Raw genomic sequence first — 24,439 nt, 5'->3', positions numbered from 1 at the left:
TTTTTCGGCAAATTTACTGCCACACCACAAATGGCAGTTTTGTTTATTTATTTAGTTATTTATTTTTTTTGTATATATCTTTATCCTTACTCTATCCAGTCTCGAGTTGCCTGTGGCAGTTTGAGATGTTATAGAGACTGTAATTGCCCTATAATTATACTGCTGATTAAGTGCTGGCTCGACAGGAGTATATACCGTTTATAGCGCCTTACTCAAGGGCGCTACAGCATGATATCAGTGGGGATTGAAGCCACGACCTCATGTGTGGTGAACCAAGTGTTCTTACTTTTTGTAGGCCTATAAAATAAGCCTACATATATATGTATATATTGTCAACCAATTTCAATGATATATAAATTACAAACAACCAAAAAATTATGCAAATATAATTAATTATTTCAATTTTTTTCTTTTATCCGAAAAAATATTTTTATTTTACCTGGCCAGCATTAGTAAGCGCTAAAGAATATTGGCTTCCCGCGCAAAGTTTTCTCACTAAAATTCCACTCAACTCTTCAATAACTTGAGGCCTGTTAGATTTAAAAGTTAAATATATAAGGTACAATTTTCAATTTATAATTTTTTTAAATATTAAAATTATCGACAGCGTGGTGTAGTGGTAAGAACACTTGCTACACCACCATTAGGTCGTTGGTTCAATCCCCACTGCTCTCATGCTGTAGTGCTCTTAAGTAAGGCTATAAAGGGTATAAACTCCTGCTAAGCCAACACTTCATCAGCAGTGTAATTACCGGTCAATTACATTCTATAATATTCTAAACTGCTAATGACAATTTGAGACTGGATCGGAGTAACTGATGTTACTCTCTCTATATTTAGGTCGCACACTCGACTTTCCCACATTAAGGATAAAAGATTATACAAAAAAATGCAACCCTAAAGATCTTTTTTTTAATTTACAAACCTATAAACTCTAGCTGTGTCTCCATGACCTAACTTTCCATTATCACCTGCGCCAAAACTCCAAACAGTAGCACGATCTTGTGATAACACTAAAGTATGAGAACTTCCACACACCACCTAAAAAATAAAATTATTTCATGTAAAAAGAGTAAGTATAAAAAAACAGTTAAAGCCATTTTATTATATTTTAAATAATTGGTAAATAGTTAAAATAAATTGGTAAGTCGATTTAATTAGAAATTATGTTTTGGACTAAAATTGTGTAAAACGAACAAAATTAAAAATTGGCTATTTAAATAATTTTTTTGGTATATTATTTAACTTCGATGTGGTAAGGTCGAATGCACAACCTAAACATAGAGCAACATTTGTTACCTTGGCCCAGTTTTGAGTTGCCTTTTAGCAGTTTGGGATTTTATAGATTGTAATTGCCCAAGAATTGAATGTCAATTTTTTGGGGGGTGCCGTAGAAGTATATTTTATTTATAAAGCCTTAATCAAGAGTGCTACAACATGAATACAGTTAGGATTAAACCCAGGACCTCGTGTTGTAAAGCCAAGTGTTTTAACCACTGCACCATGCTGCTATACCTTACAATACCTTCAATAATAAAAATCTTTAAAAAATCTTACAGCCAAGGCATTGGTGATTTCTTTTACAAGGGTAGGCACGTTTTTGCTAGTGTTGTCTCCTAATCCCAATCTACCGTAATCTCCTTCTCCCCATGTGAATACTTGACCATCTTTTGTTACGCATGCAGAGTGGCGATAACCAGCAGATATACAAGTCACAACCTAACAAAATTTGACTTCATGAAAAAAACTTTTTTTTGATTAAAGTCATATATTAGCGATATTTTTATACTCAAAAATTAATAAAGTTGGTGTCACTGAACACAAAAATAATTTTACCTTTAAATGATTTCACCTACTTTTTGAGTTGTACAACTTTTAAAAAAAAATTTAAATTAATTAAAAAAAAAGAAAAGGGAAGCCCTGTTTGTGATGACGTAGTAAGTACTAGCTTGTATACATTCACTATGCTACTTAGTACTTTCTACGTCACACAAAAAATATGGTAACCTGGTTTTTTATGTTAATCATTTTCCAGTATTTTTGAAAATTAAATTGTAGGTACTACAGACATTTTTTTAAGGTTTTAAAGGCATTTTATCATTATTTGTCAACCATACTAACATGCTATATACATCACTTACAAAATTACAAAACTCTGTAACACATTTTAACATATTTATTTTTTAAACTCAAAAAATTTTGTTTGATCGAATTCTTTAAAAAAGTATTTTTTTAATTTTTAACTAAATTTTTTTTTTAATCAATTGTTTTTAATTTAGTAAAATCAATATTGTTGAAATTTTTATTGACAAAATTGAACAAACAAACTCATTTATTTAAGCTTAAATTGCATTAAGTTAAAAATTTTTATTAAAATATTAAGTAATTTAAAATCAATTTTTTTTTTTTCTTTTTTTAAATCAAATTTTAACCATTTTTTTCAATTTTTTAGAATTTTCTTATAAAATTAAAGGACCAAAATTATTTTGATTAAGTTAAAATCCAGTTAATTTATAAACTAAAACAAAAAATTAAAAAAAAAAATCAATATAATTTATTTAAAAAACTAACCCTTTGTAGAAGGGGTCCCTCAATAATTTTAGGGGATTTTTGGGTTAAACTTGACCCATGACCCAATTTTCCATAATCCCCGTCACCCCAAGAATAAATATTTCCTTCCGAGCTCAATGCAAAAGAATGACCATCGGAACCTAAAAAATAAATATAAACTTCTATTTTACTGCCAATGAGACATTTTTTTAATAATATTCTTTTAAGCTAAACCTTTCGGCTCACGTTAACTGTTTGTAACTCAACAAAAAAAAGTTACGTTCTCAAAACCAGTGAATTTAGAAGTTACGTAATATTTACGAGATAGCTCTCTCGCAATGTAGCCTATGCGAATATAGTAGTACGCTTGTTGATAAACAATAGTCGTCAAACAAGATTGTTTTAAGTTTGCGACTTAACTGAACACCGACAGTTGTTTTGCAGACATCATCTTAGTCTTCAAATAAAAATACCCTTACCCCAACCCTATCTAAGTTTTTTAATTAGCAGACAGGCCCCCAACGAAGTGTGTTGTTATATAGCGGACACATCCGCACATTGTAAAGGTACAATGTTTTTTAACAACAAACTTAGATAGGGTTGGGGTAAGGGTATATATATTTGAAGATTCAGATGATAAAACACAACAATCTTAGTGCGTAGGAGAGTTACGTACAAGCTATAAGTAAATTTGGGAGGTACGTAGTGTTTATCAGTTTTGTCTGGGTACGGACAGTTAACGTAAACCAACCTTTCTTTAGGAAATTCTCTTAAATTTACCAAAACAATGTTGACATTTCGTTAAATTTGGTTTATGAATTGTTCTATATAAAAACATGATTTTTAGTAATATAAACGAATATTAAGATAAACAATACTGTAATGATAACAACTATTGCTTATTTGAATAACATTTCAAGTTATTTAATTTTTAAATTTAACATATGCTGAGGACCTTAGCAATTAAACTAGGTCTTACTTTATTAAAATAGTTTTAAAAAAATGCATAAAACCAGGGTTAATACCTAAAACTGTTAAAAAGTTTAATTTTGAATATTTTAATTTTTTTTAATTAATAACATAATTTATTTTTGTTCACAATTTTAAGAACTTGTGTACTTGATTTTCAAATTAAATTATTACCTTTGGTTTTTTTCATATACTCTAAATTTATATATATATATACCGGCAGAGTGATATATATACCGGCAGAGTGATGTAGTACTGGCAGCATGGTGTAGTGGTAAGAACACTTGCTACACCACACATGAGGTCGTGGGTCCAATCCCCACTGATCTAATGCTGTAATGCCCTTGAGTAAGGCGCTATAAACTCTTGCTGAGCCAGCACTTGATCAGCAGCATAATTACAGTGGAATTATAATCTATAATATCTCAAACTGCCACAGGCAACTTAAGACTGGGTCAGAGTAACTGATGTTACTCTATGTTTAAGTCGCGCATTCGACTTTTCCACATCGAGAACAAAGATATATACAAAAAAAATATATATATTTGAATCCTAACTATATAATAAATATCTATCTAATAAAAAAAGAATTAGAATTTCATAATCGCAAAATTTGTTAAATATAGTTTCTGATACTTTTACGATTCTCACATCTCTTATTTTTCTTATCCTAAAATTGTTTAAAAACTGTGAGGTAAATAATTTATTTTCCTACCTTTGGAAGATGAAATTTTGCGAACAACCTGATTGGCTCCAAACTTAACTTCCTTTAAAGCTGATTGGTTGTTTGAATCACCCAAACCCAATCGACCGTAACTGCCCTTTCCACATGAGTGCACATGGCCGGACGATAAAATAACGAAAGTACAGTATTGGCCAGCTTCAACCTTTTAAAATGTGATTTAGTTTGAAAAAAAAGATTCTAGTTAACAAGATATTTTAAATTACTTTTACTTAACCGTACTTAGAAAATCACTTTTTTTTTACTTACTTAACGGTACTTAGAAAATCACTTTTTTTTTACTTACTTAACGGTACTTAGAAAATTAGGACCGTAGTAAGCAAAAGAGTTAACACAACCATTAAATATAAAGCGCCTTGCCTTACTCAAAGCGCCTTGCCTTACTCAAAGCGCCTTGCCTTACTCAAAGCGCCTTGCCTTTAAAGCGCCTTGCCTTACTCAAGAGAGAAAATTAGCTAGGACTGTAAAGTACGAAAGAGAATTAGCTAGGATCGTAAAATATGAAAAAAAAATTAGCTAGGACCGTAAAATATATGAAAATGAAAATTAGCTAGGACTGTAAAGTACAAGAGAGAATTAGCAAGGACTGTAAAGTATAAGAAAGAATTAGCTAGGCCTGTAAAATATAAGAAAGAAAATTAACTAGAATCGTGAAATATGAGAATGAAAATTAGCTAGGACCGTAAAATATGAGAAAGAAAATACGCTAAGACTGTAAAATATGAGAAAAAAAATAAGCTAGGACCGTAAAATATAAGAAAGAAAATTAGCTAGGACTGTAAAATATGAGAAAGAAAATTAGCTAGGACTGTAAAATATGAGAAAGAAAATTAGCTAGGACTGTAAAGTACGAGAGAAAATTAGTTAGGACCGTAAAGTACAAGAGAGAATAAGCTAGGCAAGTAAATTTAAGCCAGAGTTTATAGGTTTGTAAATTAATAATTTTAAAATACAGCACATGGAATATATAAATAACATTGATTGAATAAATTGCATGAATTAAATGATTGCAAAAAAATAGCAGAAAAAGTATTAAAATATATTAAAAAAATAAAGTATATTAAAAAATAGCAGAAAAAGTATTAAAATATTTACCAGTTGTGCATTTGCAAAACTCTCCACTTTTTTGGGCTGTAGAATCTTTTCCGAGCCACATTCAGCAAGCTGGTGTGAGGAATTACTACCCCATGCAAAAACATCTGAAGTGATATTTTCAACTCTGCGAAAATTTAATTTTTTTATATATTTTTTATACATATTTGATAGCTTGCCCTATAGTCATCATGTCAATTGTCATATTTTAGTCAAAACCCTTAACTAATATTTGCCCAAGATAATTTACCTGCGCACCACAAATAGCAGTTTTATTTATTTTTTAAGGCCTATAAATTGGACACATATTTATGTATATAAATAAAAATCGGTCACTAAGCTTTATTATATATAGATATCCCAATGCAAAAAGGCCGACTTTACAACCTAAACATAGAGTAACATTTTTTTTTGTATATATCTTTATTCTCGATGTGGAAAAGTCGAATGTGCGACTTAAACATAGAGCAACATTAGTTACTCCGACCCAGTCTCGAGTTGCCTGTGGCAGTTTGGGATATTATAGATTATAACTGCCCGTTAATTTAACTGCTAATTAAGTGCTGGCTTAGCAGAAGTTCATACCGTTTAAAGCGCCTTGCCTTACTCAAGGGCTCTACAGCATTAGAGCAGTGGGGATTGAACCCACGACCTCGCTATGGTGTAGCAAGTGTTCTTACCACTACACCACGCTTCCGGTTTTGTAGCTTTGACCTAGACTTAAGGTGACCTAACTGTTTTTATACATTATAAACTTAATGAAATTGTACGATATGTAATTTGTTATAATATTTATTGCTCAAAAAAAAAATTATTTATGCATTAAATAAATAATTTTTTTGTTAAAAACCTCATGCCAAAATTTTATGTTTTGAAAATTTTGATGCTGAGAAAATATATACAGTTTAAATCCAACACAATTTTAAAGTTTATTTTTTACCTTTCTGCACCTATGTCTGTACAGGACTTCACATAATCTCTGGATAGATTTACCAACTTTTGCATTAGTAACATCGCTGTTTCGTTTATTAACTGAAATTCTTTTCCTAAATTTTCGCTTACATCTTTCGTTTTATTCTAAAAAGATTAAAAAATGCCCTTTTTTATTAAATTAGAAAAAAAATATGCTCAAAAATTGTATTTTAATAAAATTATAGTCAAGTCAAATTCGCAATAACCCCTCCAAACAAAATTTATTAAAATTTAGAAAATAATATTCTTAAAAATCTAATAAATTAAAACTATTGCCAAAAATCAGATTTAAAAAACAAGAATTTAACAACTTTAGATTTTCTCGTAATGAAAATATTTAAACCGCTCACCACAAATGGCAGTTTTTTTTAATTTTTGGCCTATAAATTAAATATAATTTGTCCATTAACCTCTATTACTGATTACCAAAAAATTTGTCAAAAACTAATTTTTTTCAACCAATTAACTAATTCTTGTTCTACATCCATTTTTTCTTTTTTACATTTTTTTGGGGGTTTATTTTTACCCATAAAAATACCCAAAAAAAATTAAAAAACATGTTAATTTGTTAAAAAAATTAACTATTACTTACATCAGATTGTGAGCACATTTGTAAAACATGTTGTACTAGTTTGTTAGAAACAATAGCTCCACGATGATCTTGTGCTAATAAAAATATCAAAAAACTATATAAATTTAAAATTTAATTTAAAAACTAATAAACAACAAAATCTGTTTTAAATATATTTATTCACAATGTAGAAAGACTGACTTCACGGCCTGAACATAGAGTAACATTTGTTATCCCGACCCAGTCTTAAGTTGCCTTCGGCAGTTTAAAATTAAAGATTATAATTGCTCGATAATTGAGCTGCTGATTAATTGCTGGCTTAGCAGAAGTTTATACCGTTTATAGAGCCTACTCAAAAGAGCTACAGCATGAGAGCAGTGAAGATTAAACCTAGGACCTAATGTAGTGAAGCTATGTTTTCTGACCACTACACAACTCTGCCCTATTAATTATAATTGTCAAATAATTAATCTGCCAATCAATTTTTGGCTCTGCAAGAAGTTCACTTATATTTTTAAACAAATTAAATTAAAATATTTTAATTTAAAATGTATATAGATATACCGTTACACAAAGAGCTTTGGTTGATTTGAGATAGTGACATATCAACCCAGTCCAACATATGTTTAAGAGAACCACGTTGACAAGCCAGTAACAGTAAAAGTTCGCAAGAAATTTGACGAGCGGATGGATTGGCTCCGGAATCGAATTTAACTAGGCTCACAAGAAAGTCACAAACCTAAATAAGATAATAAGTTAAAATTGTAACAGAACGACAAAGTAAATGGATCCCATGGATTGTTTATTTTTACATTTATTTATCCTCGATGTGGAAAGGTCAAATTTATGATGTAAACATAATCAGTTACCCTGACCTAATCTTAAGTTGAATTTGGCAGTATGGAATAGTAAATATTATATTAGGTCGATAATTATTCTACTAATTAAGTGTTGGCTCAGCAGGAGTTCACACCGCTTAAAGCGCTTTACTTAATGATGCTACTGCATAAGAGCAGTAGGGATCAAACCCATGACCTTATGTAGTAAATATAATTGTCCAAACAACATATTTTTCAGACAACAAAAACAAAAAATCGGAAGCGTGGTTTGGTGGTAAGAACACTTGCTACACCATTATGAGGTCGTGGGGTTCAATTCCCACTGATCTCATGCTGTAGCACCCTTGAGTAAGGCACTATAAACGGTATGAACCCCGATGAGCCAGCACTTAATCAGCAGCATAATTATTGGGCAATTATAATCTTCCTTAAATCCCAAACTGCTAAAGGCAACTCGAGACTAGGTGGGAGTAACTGATGTTTACTCTATGTTAAGGTCACGCACCGATCCTCTTACATTGAAGATAAATATATAAAAAAAATAATAATAATAAATTACTTGTTGCAAACAGTCAAGACCCATGCTAGAAATCCTGCTATCATCTGCTAGAGATAATGGAGGAAGATTGAAGACAACATCATACGCTGTCTGGAGAACATCCGAGCAAATGGAGGAAGCCAAGGAGGGTTGCTCCCAGCTGTGTCGGATTAGGGTAAAAAGAAGGCGAAGACCGGTTCTGACTCCTGAAAAAAAAAATTTTTTTTGTATTTTTTTTTCTTTGAGGTTATAGGTTTTATGTTTTTGTAAGATGTGCTGTTGGATATGTTTTTAACCTTTTGTGGCATTTGCAAGACTTGAACCCAAAACCATTGGACTAGTAGTACGGTGCCATGACCAATATATTACACTACCAAACTTTTTTATATCGCTTTGAAGTGATAGATTTTGTATTTTTATTGAAAAAGAATGTGCTGTTGTAACATGTTGGAGCTATTTGTAAATGCCGGGCTCAGGGCTTAAATTCGAAACCAATGGGCCTGTAATTTGATGCCATGACTGGTATATCACATTACCGAATCTTTTTTTAATTTTTGAATGCCAGTAATGGTAACAATTTATATATATATCATGAAGTTTAAATCGATATATTTGTATGTTCAAGTTAAAGACCCTCAAAAATAAAACTGCCATTTGTGGTGCAAGGTAAATTAGTTCAGTCAAATATCAGATAAGTGATATTATGGTTACTGGCCAACTGCCTAAAAAGTGTACGAACAATATGGCTTAGTTTAACTGTTAATGGCTTAAACAGTCAACGTAGATTTATTAATTTGACACAACTAATTGATTTATCAGATAAGAATTTTATTTACTAATATACAACTCTAATTTTAACCAACTGAAATTTTAGCTGTATTTTTAATTGCCCACCATACAGACTGCATTTTAATTGTTGTAATATAGTCGCAACTAATATACGCCTGTAGTAATTTAACAGCACCACAAATGGCAGTTTGTGTATATTATAAAGGTCTATAGATTAAGCATGCATAGAGATATTGTTTTTTTATCAATGATGAATAAAGTATATATATTCAGTTGACTACTGAACTTGTTTATTTTTGGTCAAAAATTATGTTAGTAAACTAATTATTAAAACACGAATCAACTATTTTAATCATTAAAAATTTAACATTTTCTATTTTGTTATTTTATGTATTTTTTTGTATATATTTATTCTTGATGTAGGTAAGTCAACTTCACAGGCTTAACATAGAATAACATTTGTTACCCTAACCCAGTCCCAAATTGACTAAGGCAGCTTGAGATATTGTTAAATATAATTGTCTGATAATTAATCTGCCAATTGTTTTTTTGAAGCAGCAAAAGTTCATACTATTCTTAGTGCCACACTTGCAATATAAAAGCAATGGAAATCAAACCCAGGACCTTGTGTAGTAAAGCAAATCTTTTAACCACTACACTATACTCCAGAGTTGCAAAAAAATACATACCCATTTCAATAAGTGCTTCAGAACCCCCCATTTTATTAAGCTCCACATTTTTAAAAGACTTTCCATTGTTATCTGTGGTTGCAACATCTTTAGTATTTTCAACCTATAAAAAAAAAATTTTGAATGAAAATATTTTTTTTGTATATTTATCCATAATGTGAAAAAGACAATCTCCATAGTCTAAACATGGAGTGGTATTTGTTACACAGACCCAGTTTTAAATTTACTTTGTAGTTTTCAATATTATTGCCAAATAATATTAAATATCTGCTAATTGGTTTTTAGCTCAGCAGAAGCTCAAACCATTTATCCAGCCTTACTTAAAATTATTTACACCATGGAAGCAGTAAGAATCAAACCCAAAATCTAAATGAGTTTAACTACCGCCAGCGTGGTATAGTATTACACTTGCTACACCACCATGATGTCATTGGTTCAATCCCCACTGCTCTAATGCTGTAGCGCCTTTGAGTAAGGCGCTATAAACAGTATAAACTCCTGCTGGCCCAGCACTTAATCAGCAGCATAATTATTGGGCAATTATAATCTATATAATATCCTAAACTTCTAAAGGCAACACGAGACTGGGTCAGCATAACTGATGTTACTCTATGTTTAGGTTGCGCATTCGCCTTTTCACATTAAGAATAAAGATATATACAAAAAAAATAAAAAAACCAGCTGCACAACATTGCCAAAAAATTTGTTTATGTTTAGTTCTAGATTTTTTTACCAATAATCTTTTTTCATCCTTGCGCTGATGAGACTTGGTGGCACAAGCATAAAATAGTCTTTGCAAAATTGTAAGTCGCTTCTTGAAAAAAAATCCAAAAATTGAATCCTCACAGCTAGAACAACTTAAACTCATCTAAAAATAAATCAAAAGTATTGTTACCATTAATCTATTGACAAAATAAAACATATTTCTATTTTTTGTATTTATTTATATTTGATGTAATAAGGTTGACTTCATCGCCTAAACGTAGAGTAACATTTGTTACCCTGACCCAGTCTTAAGTTGACTTTTGTAGTTTAAAATAGTATAATATAGATGACAAATGCCCGATAATTAGTACGCCAATGGGTTTTGAGATTAGCAGAAGACATGAAGTCTTGAGTTCAATCCCCACTGCTCTACTACTGTAGCACCCCTGAGTAGGGCGCTATAAAGGGTATAAACTTCTGCTAAGCCAACACCTAATCAGCATCTCAATTATCACACAATTATAAATCTATAATATCCCAAATTGCAAAAAGTAACTTGAGACTGGGTCAGAATATCATATGTTACTTTATGTTTAAGTCTTAAAATTAACCACCTAAAATTGAGGATAAATAAATATATAAAAAAATTCTCATATGGTGAAACCAAGTGTTTTAACCACTACAACACGCTGCCGACCAAAACTGTCTTATCTAAAATAATAGTAAACAAACCTGCTTTTTTTGCAAAGATTTTAAGTAATGTTCCTGTTCAGCAACGGTAGGGCACCCCGACTGAAAGTTCAGCAAACTAATTTCTGGATCAACAGAATCATCGGAATTTGAAACATAAATAATTTCCTTGTGATGTAATAATTGCTCGTACAGCTGGTTCACCCCATTTCGTGTAAATATTAACTTTAAGCTATCTTCTTTAAGTTGAATGTAATCCCAATTTGAGTTTAAATAATCCAGCCATTGCAGCTTGGTTGATAAGTTGTCCATATCGTTAGTTTTTTTTAATTTTTTTGTAAACAAACAAGACAGAAATCAGCATTTTAACAAACAAAAATGGCTTGAATCTGAATTCAAAAAAAATTTAATAATATTAAAAAATGAAAGGTACCAAATCATACATAAATGGTAACAAAAATCCCAGAATGCGCGAAAAGAAATTTTATATTTTTCACACTTTTTTCTTGTATAATTTTACTGTCGGTTATTCCGACCCAGTTTCAAGTTGCCTTTAGCAGTTTAAAATATTATAGATTATAATTGCCCGATAATTATGCTGCTAATTAAGTGCTGGCTTAGCAGAAGTTTATCCCGTTTATAGTGCCTCACTCAAGGGTGCTCAGCATGAGCGCAGTTAGGATAACCTCATGTGGCCGTTTTTTTTACTTCATATTGTCCTTCGACTTTTATAGTCGATTTTAAATCAACAATTAAGGTAAATGCATGTCATAAATTGTTGTTAACATTTTTATTAATTCCGTATTCCTGTATTTTCAACTTTAGTATTATTCTAAAAATTAACAAATTGCAATAAGAATAAAAAGTTGGTAAAAAAATTTTTTAACACAAAGCGTGATTTGCTACAGTACATAAGGTGCTAGGTTCAATCCCAGCTGCTTTCATGCTGTAGTCCCTTGAGTAAGCTGCTATAATCGATTTGAACTACTGCTGAGTTAGCACTTAATTAGCAGCTTAACTATTTGGGCAATAATAATCTATAATATCCCAAACTGCCACAGGCCACTCGAGACTGGGTTGGGATAATTGATGTTATTTTTTTTTTTTTTTTTTGGTTTTTCGCACATTGATAAAAGTAAATAATAAATACGATATACAATTAATATTACAACAATGCAACTGGAAAAAATGACAAAATCAATTTAATGATTTAAAACATGCTGGCATGGTCACCAAACCCAAGTTAATGGTTAGGTTGTAAAGTCGACCTTTCTACATCGAAAATAAAGAAATATTTTAATTGCACATAAACTAAACCATCTGACATTGAAAAATGTGTTTTCGATTTCTTAAATAATGAAATTTATAATCCAAACATTAATAAGAAGATTTTTTTAATTCTTTCTAAAATACTTGACTTCTTACACTACCACCCATAACTAAGCTATAAAATAACCCACAGGTACAGTACAACAGTGCTTTGCCTTTTTACTAATTGCCTGACCGCACCTTGCCTTGATGATGCAAATTATTACGCATTAAGTTAAAGGTATATTATTGTTGCTGTAGCCAGTCGTTCGTTTTGTTTTTGTTTTGCAAAAAAAACAGTTCGGTACTTTGGGCTCCTTCGGTTGCGGTCGGTCCCATTTTATTGGAACCGGAAAAAAATATTTTTTGTTTTTCCAGGTCTTATTAATGGCAACTGTCGTAAAATTTTAGTAGAAAAAAAGCCCGGCGTTCACGTATAGCTAAAACGCAAAATGTTTAGTTAAGCTGATTAAAATTTAAATATTTTCGATTTTAAAAACTTAAATAGTCTCAAAAATAAAATTACTTTATAAACATAAATTCTAAAATTAAAAAAAAACAATATAATTTGATTAAAAGGATTATTTATAATTTCCCTTTGGCAACTATAAATTTTAACACCCTAATAACTAAGCTTTTGAGCCTAAAGGGAGTTTATGCCAATTATAGCACCTTACTTAAGAACCCTACAGCATGAGGCAGTGGTGATCGAACCCAGAACCTCATGTTTTGAGGCAAAGATTCGATCCCCGCTTTCCTTATGCTAAAGCACCTTTGAGTAAAGCGGGATCGTATGTAGGGTTTTTTTATTATGAACGCTATCTAAAAAATTTTGCAGTTAGCAAAAAATTAAGAATTTTATATTCTTGTATTACCTAACCCATAAGCACCAAAGCACCAGTATTGAAACAAAGTGTTTTAATCACTACACCCTTTATCTTATAATTAAGTGCCCCCCTACTTATCTACGGGGTAATGAAATAATTAGTTGCTACCGGTTGTTTTGTCTGATTATATTTATTATTTTAGTTTAATAATAGCTAAGCTTAAACAATTTTTCTTCCATATTTTTAAATTCATTTTTTAAGTGTGGTTTTTAAGAAATTATTTAATTCTAAAAATCTTTTAAAACACACAGAATATTAAGTACCAAAATATTTAACACAAAATTCAATAAAAATTGCTAAAATATATAAAAAGACCATAATCATATTACTTTTACAAATATTTCTGCACCCAAGTACAAATTTGTATAATATATGTCCAATTTATAGGCCTACAAAATATATAAAAATGTTGTTTGTGGTGTGCAGGTTTTTCATCGCAGTCACATATAAGTTGAGAGTTGTGACCATATTACAACAGTTTAAATTTCGACTATAGGGTGGGATCTCCTAGTATTTATAAACACATATACAACATTAGAAATAAATTAAACAAAAATATCTCATTAATATTATTACTGAAGAAAAAATGACAACAATATAAATATATATACAAACATCACACCACATCCAACACTTTGCATTTACACTTTCAAAGTTTGGTTTCATTTGTGTTGTTCCTTGGATTTGACCTTTCTTGATTGTTATTTTGTTTATTCGTTCTAGCAAAAATCAATTTGATTCTGGCCCAAGCTTTGTCTAGCACATTTGAGTACAAAAGTGGGTTAAGTGAGCTGTTAATTGGATAGAGAATAATAGCAGAAAACGCATAAGCAGAATCAGAAATGTAAACTCCTGAGATTTTTAAGAAAGCCATAATACAAATAGGAACCCAACAACAAAAATCTGTGAACACCAATCTCATAATCTTCTTTTGCATGACTAAAAATAAATATAAATTTCGTTAGTGAATACTATTTAAATATTGTGTAATAAATGCACAGTATTATTTTTTGTATATATCTTTATTCTTGATGTGAAAAGTCAACTTTAACTGGCTGCGTGGTGTAGTGGTAAGAACACTTGCTATACCAAACATGAGGTCGTGGGTTCAATCCCCACTAATCTCACGCTGTAGCGCCCTTGAGTAAGGCGCTATAAACGGTATGAACTCCTGCTGAGCCAGCACTCAATCAGCAGTATAATTATCGCTCAATTATAATCTAAAATATCCCAAGCTGCCACAGGCAACTCGAGACTGGGTCAGAGTAACTGATGTTACCCTATGTTTAAGTCGCACATTTGACTTTCCCACATTGAGAATAAAGATATATACAAAAAAAAACTTTACAACCTAAACATAGATTAACAAACGTTACTCCAACTCAGTCTCGAGTTGCCTTTGGCAGTTAAAATATTATTGATTGTAATTGAGCAATAATTAAGCTGCTGATTAAGTGCTAGCTCAGCAGGAGCTCATAACGTTTATAGCGCCTTACTCAAGGGCGCTACAGCATAAGATCAGTGGGGATTGAACCCATCACCTTATGCATGGAGTAGCAAGTGTTCTTACCACTACACAACGCTGCCGGTATATTACTTACTTCTTTTTTTTAATTCCCTTTGAGCAATAGCATTATCATTTGTAAGTTGTAGGTTCCTGCTTCCTTGTGAATGTTTGTAAATTACAACATAAGCAACAAAAATGTAAAAAAAGGTTGCAAAGTTGAAAGTCATAACAGCAATGGAAAACTGCCAAGAAAGATCTTGTTTAGTTACAAAAATCTTCGGCATACACACACTTTGAGAGCTATAATATCTAAAAAAAAAAATTAATAATAATTTTAAATGTTTTTTTTTTCCAGAATTATTACATGTTTTTTTTTTGTAAAACCTACCCAAAATACTTTGATATTTGTAAGGATAAATCTGGAAACCTCTTTATTTGAATGTCTTGTAATTCTGACCATGTTTTTGCAAACTTAATTTGATCAATAATCAAAGGCGATAAGTTTAAATATTCTTCAGTTACATTTGCAGGGTAAATTTTAGTTCGAAGAATAAGAAAGTTTTGATAATCTAAATCAATTACATTAATGTTACAAAAAGTTGATATTTTAACTAAAAAATGAACTTTAAACTAAGTTAGGGTTCACACTGTCAGCTTGGTGTAGTGGTCAGTACAATTTCTTGGGTTTAATTCCCAGTGATCTCATGCTGTAGCGTTCTTAAGAAAGGTGCCATTAACGAAATAAAATCCTGCCGAGCCAGCACTTAATCAGCAGCTTAATAATAAGGTAATCTATAATATTCTAATGTGCCACAAAGAATTTAAGACAGGGTCGGGGTAAATGATGTTACTTTATTTTTTATTTATTTTTTTTGTATAAAAATTTATCCTCGATGTGGGAAAGTCGAATGTGCAACTTAAACATAAAGTAACATAAGTTACTCCGACCCAGTCTCGAGTTGCCTGTGGCAGTTTGGGATATTATAGATTATAATTGGCCGATAGTTATACTGCTGATTAAGTGCTGGCTCAGCAGGAGTTTATACCGTTTATAGCGCCTTACTCAAGGACGCTACAGCATGAGATCAGTGGGCATTGAACCCATCACCTCATGTGTGGTGTAGCAAGTGTTCTAATCACAACACCACGCTACCGGTTAAAGTTTAGGTCGCACATTCGACCTTTCCATATCGAAGATGAAGATATATACAAAAAAACATTAGGAATAAATTTGAAAAATTTTATATTTAAAAATAAATAAAAAAACAAAAATGTTTTAAACTTGACCTTTAAACCCAACTTCAGTTGAGTTAAAGAAAGGACTTTTAGTACGGAAATTAACTTCTGGAGTAAACATGGTTTGAAAGGCATTCGCAAGTGGTATAAATGCAAGCACAGCAGAAAAACACCAAGTCAACAAAACTGCAACAACTACATGTCTTGTTTTAGGAAAATGCAGAGATGCAAAAGGCTAAAAAAATGTTTTTTTTAGTCTGATAATTTCAATTTATTGCCTGCATGGTGTTGTAGTGGTCAGAACACTTGCTACAGTACATGAAGTCTGGGGTTCGATCCCCACTGTCCTCATGCTGTAGACGACAGTATGAACTCCTGCTAAGCCGACACTTAATCAGCAGCTTAATTATCAAGCAATTATTATCTATAATATTAAACTGCCAAAGTCGACTCGAGACTGGGTCTGGGTAACTGAGGCTACACTAGGTTTAGGTAGGTCGAAAGTCGACCTTTCCACATCTAGGATAGAGATATATAAAAAGAACTTCCCCTTTTGTTACGATTTACCTTTAAAATACAAAAAAGACGATAGGATGTCAATAAAGCCATTGTAACTACTGAAGTCTCGCTTGACAACACAATAAGAGTACCCAAGACAGTACACAAGGTGCTAGATCTCCATATTCGACTATATGCACAATATCGATCTAAAGAATTATAAAACTTGCTTTAAAATAAGTAAAGTTGTAAAAAAATTCTGTTTAACTAAGTAATATATGATTTTTTGTTTATTTTCTTGTATATATCTTTATCCTCGATGTGGGAAAGTCGAATGCGCAACTTAAACATAGAGTAACATAAATTACTCCGACCCAGTCTCGAGTTGCCTGTGGCAGTTTGGGATATTATAGACTATAATTGTCCAATAATTATACTGCTGATTAAGTGCTGGCTCAGCAGGAGTTTATACCGTTTATAGCGCCTTACTCAAGGGCGTTACAGCATGATATCAGTGGGGATTAAACCCACGACCTCATGTGTGGTGTAGCAAGTATTCTTACCACTACACCACGCTGCCGGTTATTCACCTACATACCTTGATAATACACCCCAACAATGGCGAGACATACTAAATATAATCCCATAAGAAAATCAGCAACTGCCAAGTTTATAACAAATATTTCGTTTGCAGATATAGATTTAGATGCTTCATTTCTTATACTCTTTATGATTTCGCCAATTACAGCCTAAATTTTTTTTATATGTATTTATTCTTAATGTGGAAAGGTTTACTTTGTGACCTAAACATAGAGTAACATCAGTCCCCCAGACCCAGTCTTGAGGTGCCTTTGGCAGTTTGGGATAATATAAATTATAATTGCCTTGCCTGCTGATTAAGTATTTGGTTACCAGAAGTTCATACTCTTTATAAAGCCCTACTCAAGACCATGAGAGCAACTGGGATTGAACCCAGGGCCTGATGTAGTAAAGGCAAGTGTTCTAACCAATGCATTAAGCTGCCGGTTGCACAATGCCGCATTAACATTATAACATATGGCCGGGGTTTGGTGACCATGCCATAACATACTTAAAATCTTTTTGTAAACATTAATACTTTTGGCATGTTTTAAATCATTAAATTGATTTTTAAATCATTAAAGTTATTTTTTCCCGTCGCATTGTTGTAATATTAATTGTTTATCGTATTTATTATTTACTTTTATCAATGCGCGAAAAACCAAAAAAAAAATAAAAAAAATGTGGCATTAGGAATAAAAAAATCAGTAAAAATTAAAAAGTATTCTTGTTCAAAAGGTTTTACCAAATTTCCACAGATAGCAAAAATTCCCATAAACCAAATTCCAAAATATCTTAAAATATTATTTCCGATAAGATTTTGTGTTGATGAAATGATATCTTGTTTTGAAGGGCATTCATCTGTTCCATCTTTACAGTCAAAAACACCGTTCCCTACCTGTTTAATTACAACTTATTATTTAATCAACATAACTAGAAAAAGTGGGTTTTGAAGACAGATTGGAAGACTGACGTAAACTACCGGCAGCATGGTGTAGTGGTCAGAACGGGGACCAGAAGCTTCGGCCGTGAAAAGCTTCGGCCAGAAGGTTCAGCCTGCAAAAAACGCTGGGCGGTCGGTGACGAAATTGCCGCGTAAAATGTCAGTTTAAGACCATATTTTACTCCACGCTGCCGGTTAAGAAGTTGACCTTCCCACATCGAGAATTAAGATATATATATAATCAAAAAAAAGATTTACTCAATAAATTTAAGTTATTAAACTAACTTTTTGTCTTGGTACAAACAATGGAATTTTATTTTCACAATAAAATCTGCCATCATTGGTGCAACTTATTTCATCAGATTGATTAACACAGTTTATTATTCCATCGCAAACTTCTTGTTGACTAATAGACACCTACAAAAAAAATGTCTTATACCATGAGGTCTCAGAATTTCGACATATTTGATCATATAAAATCACTGGCAGCCTGGTGTAGTGGTCAGAGCATTTACACCACTACATTTTTTAAGGTCTTAGGTTCAATCCCCAATGCTTTCATGCTGTAGCGCCCTTCTACTAAGGCAGAATAAACCTGATGAACTCCAACTGAGCTAGCACTTAATCAGCAGCAAAATTATCAGCCAATTATATTTTATAATATTCCAAACTGCCATACCAACTTGAGACTGGGTGAGAGCAACGGTAGTTAATCTATGTTAAGGTCGTGAAGTCGACCTTTCCACATCAAATATAATTTATACAAAAAAAGGCTTACCCTTCCATTATTTGTCTGACAAAAAAAACGTTTTCTCTCATGGCACAATTTTAAATTTTCATCATCTGATGGATGATAGTAACCAAAATCTTTTAAACCCAAGTAATTCGCAAATTTATTTCCAAACTCTATTTTTCCATTGCAACATTTTGCTAAACGGTATTTCTGAAGGACCACGCAACAATTAGTTTGATTGTATGTAATTGAAGATATATTACAATACTTAATATTATCAGGATGGAAACCAAAGTCACTAAAAAAATGTTTTTTATATTTTTATTCTCGATGTGGAAAAGTCGAATGCGCGACTTAAACATAGAGTATCATTAGTAACTCCGACCCAGTCTTAAGTTGCCTGTGGCAGTTTGGGATAATATAGATTATAATTGCCTGATTATTATGCTGCTAATTAAATGCTGGCTCAGCAGGAGTTCATACCGTTTATAGCGCCTTACTCAAGGGCGCTACAGCATAAGATCTCTGGGAATTAAACCCACAACCTCATGTGTGATGTAGCAAGTGTTCTTACCACTACACCACGCTGCCGATGCACTACACCACACAAGATAAAATCAGATTTTAAAAATATAACATTATTTTTGTACATTATTTATAGGATAAAAAATAAAAGTGTAGTTTTATAACGACCATAATTTTACCCGAACGAATCATCTATAGAGCACTGATTTAAATGTTGTATATTTCTATAACATTGGGGACTGCATTCGTCATCATAGGGAGCGCAATTTGGAAAACCATCGCAGAATGTACCAATTTCAACGACACATTTAGAGTTACTTTCACACCTACAACCAAATTGTTTTATTTTACTTTTTTTTGTATATATATTTATCCTTGATGTGGAAAAGTCGATTGCGCGACTTAAACATAGAGTAACATAAGTTACTCCGACCCAGTCTCAAGTTGCCTGTGGTAGTTTGGGATATTATAGAGACTATAAATGCCCGGTAATTATGCTGCTGATTAAGTGCTGGCTTGGCAGGGGTTTATACTGTTTATAGCGCCTTACTCAAGGGCGCTACAGCATGAGATCAGTGAGGATTGGACCCACGACCTCATGTGTGGTGTAACAAGTGTTCTTACCGTTACACCACGCTGCCGGTTGAAATTGTTTTATTTTACCTTTTTAATGAATAATTCTTGTTTTTATCTTAAGTTTGACTTTACTAATTTTTTTAAAATATATCTTTATCCTTAATGTGGAAAGATCGACTTCACAACCTAAACATAGAGTAACATTAGTTACCCCAAACTAGTCATGAATTGCCTTTGGCAGTTTTGGATATTATAGATTATAATTGTCTGATAATTTAATGCTGGCTTAGCATGAGAACATTGGGGATAGAACCCAGGACCTTATGTAATGTAGTAGTGTTCTAACTAATACACCACCTGCTGTTTTTTTTACCTTTTAATAAAAAATCCGTGGTAAAAACACTTGCCAAACCACCATGAGGTCGTTGGTTCAATCCCCACTGCTTAAGTAAGGCGTTATAAATGGTTTAAACTCCTGCTGAGCCAGCACTTAATCAGCAGCATAGTTACCCAAACTTTCCACATCGAGAATAAATGTATATACAACAAAAAAAGAAGAAAAGATAGTTTAAGTCTCAAAATTCACAAATTTATTAAATTTGCTAAACACTTAATAAAAACTCCACCTGCACTTTTGTCCTTGTTTTGAAGCTTCAGTACACAATATCGGAGAATGGCAAAACTGAGGACTAAACATAGCATAAAAAGTAATCAAATTAAAAAAAAACTAAAAGTTTTGAAACAAATAGATATTATAATGTTTTGTATCTTACATGTGGTTTATACAATCATGTTTTTTGTTTTTATATAAATTTGTCCTTGATGTGGGAAGGCTGACTTCACAGCTTAGACATAAAGTAACATTAGTTACCCCGTCCAAGTCTTAAGTTGCCTTATACAAGGGCACTACACTATAAAAGCAGCGGGGATCGAGCCCATATATAAACTCCTCCTGAGCCAACACTTAATTAGTAGCTTAATTATCGGGCAATAATATCCCAAACTGGCAAAACTTAACTCAAGACTGAGTCAGGGTAACGATGTTACTGTATGTTTAGGTCGTGAAGTCGACCTTTCCACATCAGGGATAAAGATATATTAAAAAAATACTGTAAAAAAATAAATTACTTTTCATCCATTTGATTTTCACAATCCACATACCCATTACAAACACTTGTTTTGTTCACACAAGTTGTATTATCACATACGATTTCCCCAGCTTTACAGATGTTGTTTTTTATACTGTAAAAAATAACAAAAATATTAAAATACTTTCAGTCAGGTTTTAAATGCAACATGATGTTCTGGGTTCACAAATGTTAAAAATTTTGAATTTCTTTTCGTAAAATTGGTTATGTGATATTGCCAGAATATATCCAGCACCATGGGGTTGTGGTAGGAACACTTGCTACACCATTTATTAGGTCGTGGGTTCAATCCCCACTGATCTCATGCTGTAGCGCTTTTGAGTAAGGCGCTATAAACGGTATGAACTCCTGCTGAGACAGCACTTAATCAGCAGCATAATTACTGGGCAATTATAATCTATATAATATCCCAAACTGCCACAGGCAACTCGAGACTGAGTCGGAGTAACTGATGCTACTCTATGTTTAAGTCGCGCATTTGACTTTCCTACATCAAAAATAATAATATATACAAAAAGAAATATATATATTTATAACAATTGAACATTAATATGGGTATTAAAGTTTTATATAGTTTAAAATTTTTTAAACAGAATTCTAAACCTTTTACATAAAATTTTAACTACATAATACCTGGTAGATGTTGATGTAAACGATGTGATATGTTTGCATAATTCTGTGAACATTTTCGGTTGATTTTGGCAAAGACATTCATCCGATAAATCTGGACAATCGATTTTTCCATCACAAACACTTTTCTTTTTGATTAAAGTGGAATCAAAGCATTTCCAACAAGCAGTTTCGTTTAACACCAAACTTTTTATTTGAACAAAGCTAAAAGATACCTACATTAAACGAAAAATATACCGGCAGCGTGGTGTAGTGGTAAGAACACTTGCTACACCACACATAAAATTGTGGGTTCAATCCCAACTGATCTTATGCTGTAGCACCCTTGAGTAAGGCACAATAAACGGTATGAACTCCTGCTGAGCCAGCACTTAATCAGCAGTATAATTATCAAGCAATTGTAATCTACAATATTCGAAACTGCCACAGGCAACTCGAGACTAGGTCGGAGTAACTGATGTTACTCTTTGTGAAAGTCGCACATTCGACTTTCCAACATCGAGGATAAAAATATATACAAAAAAAAGCAAATAATTTTTTCACAATAAATTGCACAATTTACAATTTGGTAAGAAGCCCTTTCTACAACCATTGCAACACAAATTTAAAAAATTATGATTTTTTAAACCATGATATTGAAAATATTATTTTTACTTCTTTTTTATATAAAATTATCCTCGATGTGGAAAGGTTAACTTCGCGACCTAAACATAGAGTAACAATTGTTACTTCGAACCCAGTCTTGAGTAGTCTTTGGCAATTTGGGATATTATAGATTATAATCGCCCGATATTCATGCTGCTGATTAAGTGCTGGCTTAGCAGGAGATCGTACCGTTTCTAGCGCCTTACTTAAGGGCCCAACAGCAAAAGATCAGTGGGGATCAAACCCAGGACCTCATGTAGTGTAGAAAGTAGTCTGATCACTACACCATGCTGCCAAATAATTGTTACCATTACTGACATGCTAAAAACATAAGTAATAAAAATTATATTTACCTAGTGTTTACATTTTCTTCTTTGTTAAAACACAAATCTTCTCCGTTTTGACAGTCGGCAATAAAATCATACAACAGAATTTGGGGTAAGAAGTATGGGTAGTTACTTGAGCATTGAAACCCTCGATCATAGGAACTTATACAACATGTTCGATCAAAGCCTTTGTATATTTGGTTTCGCAAACAAATTGTTTTGTTTGGGCCTCTCTTACAGAAAAATGCATCAGATCGATATGGACATTCAAAAAATAATTCTGGGTGAAGATTTGAATATTCATCAAGGGTTTCATAATCAGAAAACCTGTATTAAAATTAAAAGGGTGTAATACAAATTACCGTTCTAGATTATTGTGCATATTTTGGTACTGAAGTAACGTCTGTTTTTTGCTTTTTTTATTCATGAATTTGATTTTGAAATTTTTCCTTTATTAATTTTTTTTGTATATATCTTTATCCTCGATATAAGAAGGTCGAATGTGCAACCTAAACATAGAGTAACATTAGTTACTCCGACCCAGTCTCGAGTTGCCTGTGACAGTTTGGGATATTATAAATATTAGTTGCCGGTAATTATGCTGCTGATTAAGTGTTGGCTCAGCAGGAGTTTGTACCGTTTATAGCGCTTCACTCAAGAGCGCTACAGATTGAGATTAGTGGGAATTTAACTCACAACCCCAAGGTGGTTTAGCAAGTGTTCTTACCGCCACACCACGCTGCTGTGTGCTACACCACGCTGCCAAAATTTCATTAATGCGTGAAAAATTTTAATATAAAAAAGTTTTTTTTTTGTATATATGTTTATCCTCGACGTGGGAAGTCGAATGCGCAACCTAAACACATAGCAACGTAACATTTGTTAATCTGACCCAATCTCGAATTGCCTTTAGCAGTTTGGGATATTATATAGAATATAATTTCCCGATAATTATGCTGCTGATTAAGTGCTGGCTCAGCAGTAGTTTATACCGTTTATAGCGTCTTACTCAAGGGCGCTACAGAATAGAAGCAGTGGGAATTTAACCCACAACCCGGTGGTGGTGTAGAAAGTGTTCTTACAACTACATCACGCTGCCGTGTGCTACACCGCGCTGCCCAAATTTCGTTAATGCGTAAAAAGTTAAATATAAAAGCGGATTAAAAATAAAAAATTTTGAATATTAACTTTTTATAAAATTGAAACTCAACCATTAAATTCATACTTCGAAAAGTCAAATTTACTATAATCAAAGTCAAAATAACCATAGTAATCACTTCCATAAACTTTCCATCCAAGTGTCAAAAGAGCAATAACCAAGTAGTAGTTCATTTTTAAACTTTAACATAACAAAAAATTCAAATTTAATTTTAAACCTTATAGTTTAGGTACAATTTTTGTTTTCAAAATAAGCAAGCAACTCTAAAGCAACTTTTTCTAACTCCCTAGACACTTGCACATATTGTCATTATATCTATGTTATGGTTTATTTATGTAATAAATTATACGATTACTGCACTACCTGTATATTAACATATTAAATAAATCATTTGTCAAAAATGACTTGAATTGAATATAGACTATATATGTAACATAGGCTTATTTATTTAAATTAAATGTTGCTTGTGATATATTGTCAACATCCTGTTTAAGTAAAGTGCATTGACAAAAATTAAATATTACACTAACAAATAACATTTTAAAACAATTTTTAATTATTTTTATTTAAATGTATTTAACAATTTCTTTAAA

At 32.1% G+C, this 24,439-nt stretch overlaps 2 protein-coding genes across 4 annotated transcripts in view; both read right to left on the bottom strand.

Annotated features, from left to right (window-relative positions):
• Positions 1–11,529, bottom strand: part of LOC145759980 (putative E3 ubiquitin-protein ligase HERC1) — a 75,891-nt gene extending 64,362 nt beyond the window's left edge. For all 3 annotated transcript variants that reach the window (XM_082573838.1, XM_082573840.1, XM_082573841.1), the window contains exons 1-13: positions 11,189–11,529; positions 10,485–10,619; positions 9,752–9,854; positions 8,295–8,479; positions 7,461–7,635; positions 6,918–6,991; positions 6,294–6,430; positions 5,357–5,480; positions 4,235–4,406; positions 2,572–2,711; positions 1,558–1,719; positions 926–1,041; positions 440–530 (exon numbers count right to left, since the gene is read on the bottom strand). In XM_082573838.1, the coding sequence (XP_082429964.1) occupies positions 440–530; positions 926–1,041; positions 1,558–1,719; positions 2,572–2,711; positions 4,235–4,406; positions 5,357–5,480; positions 6,294–6,430; positions 6,918–6,991; positions 7,461–7,635; positions 8,295–8,479; positions 9,752–9,854; positions 10,485–10,619; positions 11,189–11,458 (1,884 nt within the window). In that variant the 5' untranslated portion in view covers positions 11,459–11,529. The remainder of the gene's footprint in view (positions 1–439; positions 531–925; positions 1,042–1,557; positions 1,720–2,571; positions 2,712–4,234; positions 4,407–5,356; positions 5,481–6,293; positions 6,431–6,917; positions 6,992–7,460; positions 7,636–8,294; positions 8,480–9,751; positions 9,855–10,484; positions 10,620–11,188) is intronic.
• A 2,230-nt stretch (positions 11,530–13,759) lies between these two features.
• LOC145760313 (uncharacterized) lies at positions 13,760–24,019 on the bottom strand. Its single transcript, XM_082574179.1, has 16 exons — positions 23,913–24,019; positions 22,926–23,014; positions 22,715–22,874; positions 21,720–21,920; positions 21,067–21,180; positions 20,565–20,627; positions 19,542–19,688; positions 18,883–19,135; positions 18,390–18,521; positions 17,907–18,059; positions 17,181–17,331; positions 16,652–16,791; positions 16,136–16,319; positions 15,237–15,417; positions 14,943–15,157; positions 13,760–14,280 (listed from the first exon to the last, which is right to left on the bottom strand). The coding sequence occupies exons 1-16, from the start codon at positions 24,017–24,019 to the stop codon at positions 13,991–13,993; spliced, it is 2,580 nt and encodes an 859-aa protein (XP_082430305.1). The 3' UTR covers positions 13,760–13,990.
• Between the last annotated feature and the right edge of the window lie 420 nt (positions 24,020–24,439).

The sequence above is a fragment of the Corella eumyota genome, chromosome 7, assembly GCF_963082875.1.
Source record: "Corella eumyota chromosome 7, kaCorEumy4.1, whole genome shotgun sequence".
Taxonomy (NCBI): domain Eukaryota; kingdom Metazoa; phylum Chordata; class Ascidiacea; order Phlebobranchia; family Corellidae; genus Corella; species Corella eumyota.
Note: the sequence above shows the minus strand (reverse complement) of the source record. Positions and strands in the feature narration are given on the sequence as shown.